General features: G+C 37.6%; 1 protein-coding gene across 1 annotated transcript in view; it reads right to left on the bottom strand.

The window, feature by feature from the left end:
- The window catches only part of LOC138056298 (cyclic AMP-dependent transcription factor ATF-7-like), a 34,909-nt gene that overhangs the window by 16,508 nt on the left and 5,901 nt on the right, over nucleotides 1-12,500 (bottom strand). The window contains exons 3-6 of the mRNA XM_068902111.1: nucleotides 7,113-7,195; nucleotides 4,031-4,060; nucleotides 1,025-1,459; nucleotides 1-121 (exon numbers count right to left, since the gene is read on the bottom strand). The exon at nucleotides 1-121 is cut by the window's left edge and continues 73 nt beyond it. Of these exons, the coding sequence (XP_068758212.1) occupies nucleotides 1-121; nucleotides 1,025-1,459; nucleotides 4,031-4,060; nucleotides 7,113-7,195 (669 nt within the window). The remainder of the gene's footprint in view (nucleotides 122-1,024; nucleotides 1,460-4,030; nucleotides 4,061-7,112; nucleotides 7,196-12,500) is intronic.

Genomic DNA, 12,500 nt, shown 5'->3' with positions numbered 1-12,500 from the left:
GATTTCCAGGACTTGGCATCCCATTTTGTTGTGTTACCATATCAACAGCTTCTGTCATAGCACGGTGGATGATATTACTGGGGTTGGCTTGTTGGTGGAGTTTGAGTTGCTCCTTGAGACGCTGTAAGAGAAATCAGCAGTTATGAACAGACCAACTTTACATGTACAGTACTGCGCCTTCAAAAGGAAAGCAGATTATTTCTTCACGTTACGAAAAAAGGACCCTTTCTATCCGTTAGTCAACTTATCTTAAAGCATGTACACTTGAACAATTAAATGAAAGGATGGATGGGTTTCTTCTGCAAATGCTGTTGAGATCACTTCGTGAGTATAGTAAAGGCGCTGTTACACTGTGAAATGTTTCGTGCAACTTGTCTCGCAATGTTTTGACGACTTTGTGGCGGGACAAGTTGCACGAAACATTTCATAGTGTAACATACAATACCCTACAACGACCAAAATCGTTGCGAGACAAGTTGCAGGAGCTGTTGCCGAAAGTAGAATTAAGTTCTGCCAAGAGAAAATGAGGGGACAGAGACGGAGGCTCCCGGTGCAGCCCTTGGGATATGTCATGTCCACGAAAGTTATTTTTAGACGAGCGGAAGTCTTTGTTCTAGCGGAAGTCTGTCTTCCGAGACGTCCGCATGCAGGCCAACCTCGGTCTGATGATTGAAAGAAAATTAATATTAATCAGCCTTCCACGTGCACTGCCATTTTCTCTTTTCACTAAGAACCTGTGAGCGAGGCAAGACTGCATGCGGACGTCTCGGAAGACAGACTTCCGCTAGAACAAAGACTTCCGCTTGTCTAAAAATAACTTTCGTGGACATGACATTATTCCGGCCAACGCCCTGAGCCTCCCTCTCTGTCCCCTCATTTTCTCTTGGTTCTGCCAATATTCACCTCGATTTCAGAGAATGATTGTTAATTATATGCTTGTTACACATAACTCGGCTTATTACAAGTACAATATGTACAGCTGATTGTACTTGCAAAACCTTCCAAAGAAACAAAAATCACAAACCTGTTTGGCACTTCCTATAAAGGAGGGAGGACTACTAGCATTGGGACTAGTAACAATGGCTGGAGTGGGGATGGATGGAATGGGCATAGCACTGCTGGCAGAATTTGCACGGCTTTGGATATGACTTGGCACTGGAAGAGCAGAGGGCACCTGAGCATCAGGTGCTGCTATAGAAGCAGGTATTGCTGGAGGGATATGAGGTGGCACACGTACAAGCACTGATACTGGAGCAGTGAGTATCACTGACTTTTTAGTTTCTGATGCTGCTGTTGTTTTTGTAGTCTGAGAAGGAGTAAGTGGAGGTGGAGACAAGAGAACCTTTGACTCAGAGTCATCAAGCACAATGATATTTTGCGATGTGGCCGTACTGTTGGGAAGTGAGCTGTGACCCGTAGGCAATTGAGATGTGGGATGAGCACTTGAGGAGTTAGAAGCCTGTAGAGAAAAGAACCATTAACACTTTGAAGCTTGCCTGATTAGAGCTACATGTATCTACCTCGATAAAACAACTTACAACACCAATACTTCACATTCAAGTCTGTATAGAATTCTCTACATATATGTGATAGTTCATACGATTTCAGGGACAAAGGTGCTGATACAGTCCATTATGCTAAGCTTTCATTTGGAAACAAATGAGGAACAAGTACAGTGTGTATTCTGTTTTTACACTTCAGAACTATAATTTTTTTTCTAAAAAGCATTTTCGTGTAATAAGTTTTCCAAAAGAAGAACTCTTTGCATTCAAGTTTAATAGGGCCCAGCTGGCACAAACAGTGTACATGTACATGTAAGTAAGTAAATAAGTAAACAAAACTTCTTATTTTAAGGTTAAATACCTAAGTTACAGTGACCACATGTAAGGATTCTCAAAAAAAAGCAAGACTGAAACACATCATTTTAAAAATTAAATTATTCACACATCCCAATCATTTACATGTACCACAGTAATCTTCCACAGTACCTGCACCTTTGTCCCTCATATCATGTGGCCATCACATATACAGTAAATTGTACTTTTTACACGTCAAAATGATTTCAACAATTGTAGGTTGATTTTCCATAAGGTCGCAATAGTAGCAAGTATGATACGTAAATACTGTAGGAAACAGACAACTTTTTTAAGACATGTTTCGGCATGCTTATGCCATCAGTTTAATGAGTTCCTAAGTGTGAACAGTTATAAAGTCTACGGGTAGATGAAAAATTTATTACAATATGACGTAATACAAAAGCGGGAACTATTTACATGTACATAGGTTAGTATTTACTAGGTTGATTATTTTACAGATCCAACCATCAGACTGTAATGTTTTCTACCCTAATAACAAAGAGGGCAAAATTACTGAATGCTGATTGGTCAATGAAGAGGGTATTTTTTCTTAATTTTGCTTGAGAAGAGGGCAAAATTACTCGCTCACTATTGGTCGAGCGCCAAAAATTCTCGCTCCTGATTGGCTGAACGTACGTCTTCCACATTCAGTTGGTTTCTTCTGTTTGAGCAAAACAACTTCGTCTTCATCGAAGTTTGTCTTTTAATTCGCGCTGCATTCGCCGAAAAGGCATAAAGATTAAGAACTAGCTTTAAAAGATGATCTGGAATTTGAATTTTCGAGTGACAAGAAGAAGGGCGAAAGATTTTTTTCATGAAAAGCTTAAAACTTGGATCGACTTACATGGCGCCCGGCGTAGCGGGATTGTGTGGTTGAAAAACAAAATGATTCCTTTCGTCAAGGGCTTTCAGTTTACCACGACATCTTGCAGCTCAACAAAAAGGGTCACAGAACAATTTGCCATTGACGGGAGGAACAAGTAGCTCAAATTTGGTGGATTTCTTTGGAGAAACCGTTGGCTATGTTTACGGATGCGTATTTGCAAGTGGTAAAAACCTCTACAGCACAGGTGAATAAAATATATTGAAGCTTAACATTTGGCTTTATTCAGGTGAATAAAATAAATTGAAGCTTAACATTTGGTTTAATCGTTGTTACAGTTGTTCACGAATGAAACTCGTATTTTCCTCTCGAGTGGATGTAAATAACAATCATCTATACTCGTTTTGGACGCAAAGAACAAGTTGACTTGCTTGTCTGTTTGTTAGTTGTTTTGCTTCCGAGCGAACGAGTGTTTTAACTCCGCTTAGCTGTCTGTTTTTCGAGGTGCCTCAACAGTGTTAAGAAAATTTTGCCCTCTTTGTTATTAACAAGTAATCGCATGGGTCCTCGTAAAATTAAGGATTAATATCACTTGTGTTTTCAGAAGTTGCTGAAATTGCCCTCGTCGCTGCGCGACTCGGGCAATTTCAGCAACTTCTGAAAACACGCGTGATATTAATCCTTAATTTTACTCGGCCCCATGCGATTACCTATACATATAGACCATGGTGAGAATTAGCCCTACTAATGGAATTGGGCCCACACAAGGACAGAGAAAGGCTCTGACCAGGGTGGGAAATGAACCCATGACCTTCAGGTTAGATCACAGCTGCTCTACCGACCGAGCCACAAGACCAGACGAGAGCAGGCCGCAAGAATTTACTGTAAAATGTCAATGTCAATGAATTTGTAAAATTCCTGCGGCCTGCTCCCATCTGGCCTTGTGGCTCGGTTGGTAGAGCAGCGGTGATCTAACCCGAAGGTCATGCGTTCAATTCCCAGCCTGGTCAGAGCTTTTCTCTGTCCTTGTGTGGAGTAGGGCTAACACTCACATGGTCAATATGGGTAGCACTTCACATTACACTCTGATGGTGGGGTCTGTTGATATAATTATACATGTAAGTGCTACATGGCCAACGTTTGCAAAAACGTAACCCCTCTCTGTGATTATTTTATAATTTCTTTGTGTCTGGTATTCATTATCACATATAAAATTAAGAGACAGAATTACAAATCAACCTAGGTTACAGTATGATCATTTTGCCCTGACATGAAATCTAACCTGTAATGTGCACTGTATCATGCTGTACAATTATTGCTCAGATGTGAATGTATTGAAAAGAGTCCCTACCTGGTCTGGTACAGTTGCCCTCTTGAAATCCTAAGTTAAACATAAAAACTACAACATCTGAGTAGAGTTTTCCCCCAAAATCATTGTATACACAGAATAAGCAATTTGAGGGAGAGAAGTAATGCTTTCTCCCAAGATCAGATATATTACCCCTTTAAAAAGTGTCACCAATAATTGATGCAATGCAGACGATCACAAAACTGCTAGATCATAGCATTATCTGCAATCATACGAAATCCCAAATCAAGTGGATAAAAACAAAGTTAACCAAAATACTGACTATGAAATCGTGGAAAGCAATAACAACTTGCTGTTGCAATTCATGTTGAATTGATGTTATTTTATCGTCCATCATCTTTTGTTTTCAGTTCTAACTCAATAATAAATACATAAAATTAAATTATTTGAAATGTTTGATTGGACCACCAGACCAAAATTTGTCTTTAACATCACCTTGGCATGCGTCTCAATAACGACACACAATGACAGATTATTGTTAACTTGAAATGTCTAAAATAATACAACTTAGACTATTAAGTGCTTTAAGGGCTTTTGTAATAATTATGGTTAACAGTTTATTGATCAGTGAAAAAATTTAATAGGTTTGGTTGAAATGCTAATTTTCCCTAGAATTACCACATTCCATAATAGTGTTTTTACATACAGTACATGTACCACGCTTTATCAGGGATGTTAATAGAGGCCGTAACTCGTAACACCTGTTACGGCCGAGCTGACTTCATGTTACGGTTGAAGATGTTCATTGTTGCAGGTACAAAGCGAAATTAATTTTAAAAGATTACCTGCTGAAACAAATATAATTGTCTTGGTGTCTTGCCTCGTTTCGTATCTACGTCTAGATTGTAAAATGGGAAGATAATTCATAAACGTTTAATCCCTGTGAATCGACCGAGTTCTTGGAAGCCGTTTACATACGCCCGCCATTTTGAAAGCAGAGATGGCCCTGGTAACGAGGTTGTGCGCAGCTTCTACCTTTTCTGAGAGACAATTCTTACCCTGACTAACGAAGTGGATTTGCTAAATGAAGAAGGTGAAGATCTTGAAGACGAGATTTTTACACAGCAACAAATTAAGGACGTTTGCGCCAATTGTTTCTGCGCATCCTTACTGCGCACGCAAATGCACACGCCACGTCATACACGAGCGCGCGCGCTAAGTAATAAAATGAGAAATGATAGGGCAAAAGGCCTTGGCTATAGCTTTGCCTGGATTTAACGCTCTTGGACGTTCGGTGACCCCTATTTTTCTTTCCAGAAACGGATTTTATTTACAATTATCTCCACGTTGTCCAAAAATGAACAAAAAATCAATGTGGGAAGTTAAAAAAATTTCAAGATTTCTGCTCACGGGACATCAAATCCTGCCATCTTGCGGCTGCAAGGCGTGTGAAACTGTGGTCGCTAAATGCGAACTTGATCTTTAAGGAACCTCACCAGTTGACTAAATTCACTTAATAAGTCCACTTAAACAATATTTGGCAGAGAACATTTCACTTCAAAGATTTAATTGCAATATATTTGGGTTTAAAGACACTGGCCTTATTCGCTAACGAAGCCCGATTTTGTCACATTTTGGGTGTTTTTCCGGGCATGTTCTCTCCAAAACGAAGTCGGTGACCCCTCATTTTTTTTTACATTTCTGACATAACTAACTCATTATCTTACAGTGGTAAAAGTTTCAGAAAAAAATCAATGTTGAAAAATTTTCGCGCGAACGTCCTTAAGTCCAAAAAACATGTGCTCATTTGAGGGCTGACAGTGAGGATGAAGATGACTAAAATTTATTTAAAACTTTATAGCACATTTTCATTCCAGGTTTTTTTCAAGCAAGTCGTTGAAAACAAACTGTGATTAACAGATTGTAGAAGTGATGTGAAACAAAACTATGTGCTATTCTGTTGAAACGTTGATGGGTCACATTCAGGAAAAAAACATGTCCAAACTGGCAACAGGTTTTACACCATTCCAAGAATGATGTAGTTCCTTTTAAATGAATGAATTTCTTTCGAATGACGTGAATATTATTGGTAAACTATAGTGTTCAGAAGATAACTGAACAGTTAAAAAAAACACCCACTTTTTTAAAATTAACATTAACTTTATTCATTTAATCTTTGTGAAGTGAGGTGTATGAAAAGTATGTAAGTTAACTAATATGAAAAGTGAGGATTATTATCACTGAATAGAATTTCCTTTTCATGCATCAGAATACAGGAAAAAGCACTTCCAGGGGTCTCTTTTTCAAAAAATTTCTGGGGAAGCATGCCCCCAAATCCCACTAGGACCTTCGTTTACGTGGCCACTGGCCACGTAATTTTGGAACTTTAGCAACGACGACGGTAACGGTAACGAGAACGTCATCTAAAAACATAAATTCGCGTTATTGCGATCACTTCGAGACTATTCCAAGCTTTTTAATATGACAAAGTTGTAGCAGTACGTCAGGAATGAAACCGTTATGAGCGGCGCTTAATTTAGGGGAGAAAATGAAAATTTATTCTCAAGTGCTGACGTCCTCCATAAAACCTCAACTTTGGCTATTTCACCTTGTTGTTTTGCTGACGACGGCAAAGAAATGGACAAAATTGAAAAACGCACGTGCAGGGCGTGCAAAACTATTGTTTTTCCCTGCTAAATATGCAAATTTGTGACGTTCTCGTTGCCGTCGCCGTTGTCGTTGCTAAAGCTCCCTAATAAATGCTACGGGAGACACCTTTAATGAAACGGCTGCTTAAAAACTTATTGACATCCCTGCTTTATTGTACATGTACATGTACTGTAAGCATGTTTTCTTCAAAAATGGGCTTTTTACAAACACTTTCCACAGTTAAGATACATGAATATGCATAATTTATCACATTACAGTAGCTAGTATACAGTCATGTAGAGCTTAAAGAGCAAATTTAAAAACAATTTTTATCAAACCATTGCATGAGTACTGTAAAGTACCTGTAATTTCAGACAAAAATCCCATTCCTTATGTCATAACTACAAAGTGATGTACCGGTACATGTAAAGCAAGCATTGACATTAAAAAAAGCAAACTACTGTATGATACAAACCTGATCAAAAGGATTGTCTAAGTCCTGAAATAAGCCTTCTTCCTCACAGTTCCTTAGGAATCGTGTTGGTGTGGGTGTCTGATCTATAATTTAATAATTGAACAACTCATGCTACAATTTATGCCAGCTAACATAATTCTTTTCAACTATACGGTAACTGCACAACTACATAAGTTACAGTACATGTATATAGATTTTTTTCCTTCATACAGTACAACCACCTTTTCTCAACATTGAAGTCCAACCTTTAACAATAAAGTTACTGTTCGTAGTTTGGTCTATGAAGTACAGTGTAACACACAGCACTAAGAGAGCACACCTGCCAGTAATTCGACTCTACACAACAGACAGTTCAGAAAACATTTTTATTCAGATAAGAATCTGAATAAAAATTTAATGTCAGAATTAATACTGAAGATTACAGTCATTTCTTTCTTTCGCAAACCAAAGGTGGCATAGCATAACACTGAGTGAGAGTACTTTGAAATCAGTGTACCATTGACTAAGCAATATTATTGCAGTGTGACTGAATATTCTTCTTCATTCAACAATAATCTAATATTACTATTATTTTAACTATTATTGTTGTTTGAGTTCGTTTAATTTTCCAGAGCTCCTTCTTTCTCAAATCTTGGTCCTCAATGCTTGATTCTTCATTCTATTGACTCAAATTGACTGGAACTCTATCAAGGGTGTTAAAGTGCAAACTACAGTTATCACCAATTGATGACTAACACTGGAGAGCAGGTTTTGAAAGTAGAAGAAAAAGAAAACTGCACTAACAATACTGCCAATCACTAACTGCTTGACAACAAAGCCAACAGAAGTGACAAAAAGTTCACTAACAAGAAGCCCATCAAAAGATGAATTGAAAGTGCATTGATTACTATTCACTGTACTTCAAAGCCAATAACATCATGGCTCACATTACTTGAAGTTACAGACAACTAATAACATCACCAATCACCAAAATCTGAATGCAAGAGATCACTTAAAACTTCAACAGGCAAGATCTTTTAAAGTCAGAGCCAATTTGCAATGAAATGTGACTGGCATAGGCCCCAAAGGGTGACTCTGATTTGTTTTGCTCAGTTTCCTCTCAAAAAAGCACAAGACCCACACCAAAACACTGAGGTGCTCAATAACGATCATGTTTTGTCCCAAGAACACATGTACATTGTAGACAAGAGCAGTGATAGGTGTTCTGGAACATAATTATTTGAAAATTTTTAATATCCTTTTATAGCAAAACCAAATAATATAAATGCACTGTAGCTAGATAAGACATGTTTCCAAGTAATACATGTACATATACAGTACTGTTTATGTATCAGTATTATTTATTATATGGAGAAGAGTGTTTTACTGGGAACTAAACCACTCGTAGATTCCATACGCCACTACACCCGGGACCCGAGTGGCGTATTTTCCGTATGTCACCTTTGTGAGTGTCGTATCGTTCAATATTGTTCTTGCCACTCGAACATAAAATTCATATCTTCTCGCCACCGTGTAATATCCTCTATATATGTTGTGGTTGAATTTAGTTTTTGCTTTGAATTTTTTTTCAATCCAGTTTAATTTTTCTAACTGGATTTTTTTTAAATTAACTGTGTAAAAAAGGGATTTCACTTTTTTTTTCTGGGGGGTTTTAGTTAAAATAACAGGGGCTTGGTTTTTTTTAGGGGGTCTGAAAAAAATTTAGATACATGTAATTATCTTTTCTTGTGTTCTACTCACCTACCCCTCCCTGATCTACACCAGGGCCCGGTTGTTCAAAAGCCGATTAACGATAATCCCAGATTAAAAATTAACCAAGGAGTTTATTTCTCTTCTCCTAAATGCTGTTCAACGCTGATATTTGGCAAAACTTTACATTAGAAGAAGTCAATGTTGAAAAACAAAAGTAAACGAAAGAAAATTTCACTAAAAAGTTGAAAACATGAAACAAACGTTTACACTAATCCTGGATTAAGTTAATCGGCTTTCGAACAACCGGGCCCTGTACTCTATCTTATCCCACCCTTCCTTCGTACATGTACCCCCAAATCTATGCCCACCCCCACTACACAACACTATTCACAGACATTATTTTCATACGTGTACATGTATTTCTCAAGACCTTTCTGTATACTCACCAGAACTCCCCTCCCTACATGTACCTCTGGCCCTGCTACCTACTCCTTAATCCACTAATGACCATGAAAGCAATTGATGCAACTTCCTCAGCATAATTTATAAATAAAATTACAATTTTATTATTCACTCCAGGCCACTCTCGGTCAAAACTTTGTGCAATACAAAACCATAGCCACATAATTATGCCAGAGTCATGCCAACGCAATTACATAAATGAAAATCTAATTCCATACAGAAAATGACAGAGGATTTGAAAGGCCACCAAAGACAGAAGACTGATTTTTACAACAACCCCAAACATTTCTTGAAAGAAAAAAACAAAGGAGCAACTCCACCTTTCAGGAAAACAAGGATCAATGTAAAGCTAAAACAATTAACTAAATGGAACAACAGATGATAACTCGAAGGAATTACAACAAGAAAGTACATTGTAGTTCCAAAACTGGAATAATAACTAATAATATCTTATATTACGCGAGTTACATAGAAGATGCTCACTCGCGCATTACAAACTGAAATATACATTGAATTCTAAAACACTACGATTGACATACAGTGTATATACATGTAAATATAAATACACACCTATATATCTATTAAATGGAATTTTAAGCTGTTTAAAATTATATAACAATGTTTAACCTCAAGATTAAAATTAACTACAAAACTCAGTTGTAAGCCTTCCGAAAAAGATAGGTTCTAAGCTGAGGCTTAAAAGTACTTATGATCAGTAGCACAATAGACACGTACAATTGTGTAACATATATCAAAAATGCAAAATTTCTACAAATTTCTCCAAAGTCATGATAACACTTTAATTTGCACAGTAAAACACACTAAGAGCCGAAATAATTATGTTTTGCTTGGTTTTAGCTTTGTAGACAACATTTTAAGTTATACCCATGATGCTTTGCGGCCTCTTAATTTTGTAAAATATCTAGTAATCTGTCCAAATTCATATTAACACTTCGTAATTATCACAGCAAAATCGCCATTAATAGGAAACAATCATATAATCCAAAGTTTTTTGCCAAGTCAGCAATCTTAGTTTTTACCCATAATACATTGCGCATCCTAAAACTAGTACATTTTACACACTTTAGGGTAACATATCAGCTTTTTTCTGTTTTTTTCGTAGTGGGCTTTGTTGATAGCCTTTTTTTTTCCTTTTGTTCTTTTCTCCATCTTCTCATTGATTCTGCTTCATTCTCATGCTCCATTGTGTCCATTGAAAATCATCTGGCGTAACGAACGTGACCCAACCCGAAGGGACATTTGCATTTAAAACACGTGCTTTTCTTGAGGTTTTCACGGCTATTTTTGGAGTTGTTACGTAACAAACAGCTTCTGGAACCTTCTTGGGAGGTTACCAAGGGCACATGTTGATGTTTCATGGAAGGAATTGCCCGAAATCATGGCGAAATGGTCATGTTGTTTCGCTGTCTTTCTCGCGAGAAAATCCTACATGTAATAGGAGACTCATGGAGAAGCGTTTCACAAGGCTTAAGATTTAGAAAAACTCTTCTTGCGAGCTACCTACTTTATATTTTAACGTGGAAATGCTCATGAACGTTCGTTTTGAGATGAGATTCAAATGTGGCGGCAATTCGAAGGTTTTAGATCCATTGCGGGCATTTGGGAAGAGTTTGACTTTCGTTGATGCTTTTAATGGCATATCAAACCATGGAGCGTTTCACAAGGCTTGAGATTCAGACTTTTTCTTATTGCGTTGGAGCGAATGGTCCTAGATTGTTCATATTTTCAGGAAAGAGTCCCCAGAAAGTGAGAACGCCGTCTGCGGTGGTATTTTTATTTTTCACCTCGTTTTTGTAACTTGTCTGGGAACCTTAATTTTAACTGCAGAAGTTCAGAGCAGTATCGTGACGCCCTAACTACGAGGTACTTTTTTGGAATTTTAACCATACAGATTCTAGTTTTAGAAAAGTTGAGTTATTAGGTTGAAAGTATGTTTGGTCCTTGTAATTTTAAGATTTTTCCAAACGATAATGGGCGTTTTGGTCTAGATATATTTTTTATCGAACAACATTTCATCTGGGTAAATGTTACGCGTGACGGCCATATTTTTAATCAATTTTGTCAAACTAAAATCTTGCTAAAAATAAGAGTGCAGTGAATATTCACGAAACTTTGCATATTTATTGACAAACATGTTACCCTTATTTGTGTGAAATCTTACAAATGTACGGCTTATAATAAAGAAGATATTTGGGAAGGAGTTTGTGTCACTCTGATTGTACACATGTAATGTGCTACTGATCTTATGTTAGTAGAAGACCTGATTTGTAAGGGTAAAGAATTCCATAGTTCTGGCCCAGCCACAGTAAAAGAGCGGTCACCAAGGGTGGATAGAGTTCTTAGTGTACATGTAGTTTGCTGGAGTAGAAATCTATCGTTATTAAAATTTTGTTCTTAAGGAGTATCTGGAAGGAATCTTGTGCTTTAAAAGTTCAGATAAGTAATCAGGGGCTTGTCCATTTAACGCTTTGTAGCAGAGAAGTAGAATCTTGAATTGAATTCTGTGATTAATAGGTAACCAGTGTACATATAGGTTGAATAATGAGAGAGTAATAATTACTGATCAAAGTGTTTAACATTGCAGATGATCCTTGCGGCAGCATTCTGAAGTTTCTGTAGTTGGTATGCAGGTAGTGCATACAAGAGACTGTTGCAATAGTCGAGCCTTACATGTAATTTAAGTCTGGGTACAACCAGGGCTAAGAAATTTCCTAATTTTCCTAATATTGTATACACTGTAAGTGATAAAAGGTGGTCTGGCAGATCTTATTAATGTGTTTGTCCATCTTTGGCTGATTATCCAGCCAACAGCCGAGGTTCTCAACTTCACTGCTAGGAGCAATAATTATTGTATAATTGCCCACCGTCAAGGAGTCGATGTTGACCATTGCGAGTTGTAGTCCCTTATGTCCGCAACACAGCTTTCCATGGCCTGAACAGCGGCCAGTTGTTCATCATCAAAGTTGGCATTAAAGGAGATGTACAATTGTGTGTTGTCGGCGTATGCGTGTACATTAGGTAGATGGCGCTCAATGATCTTAAACAGCTTGCTGGTATAGAGGATAAACAGGAGAGGTCCAAGGCAAGATCCTTGAGGTACACCATACTTTGTTCCAAATTTATTGGAAGTTGCACCATTGATCGAGACAGAAAAGGACCAGTTGTGCAGGTAAGTTTTAAACCAGGACTGTAGGTGTGCTCTGAAATACCAAA

This window comes from Montipora capricornis, chromosome 1 (genome assembly GCF_036669925.1).
Source record: "Montipora capricornis isolate CH-2021 chromosome 1, ASM3666992v2, whole genome shotgun sequence".
Taxonomy (NCBI): Eukaryota; Metazoa; Cnidaria; class Anthozoa; order Scleractinia; family Acroporidae; genus Montipora; species Montipora capricornis.
The sequence above is the reverse complement of the archived record's forward strand: the minus strand, read 5'-3'. Positions and strand labels throughout refer to the sequence as shown.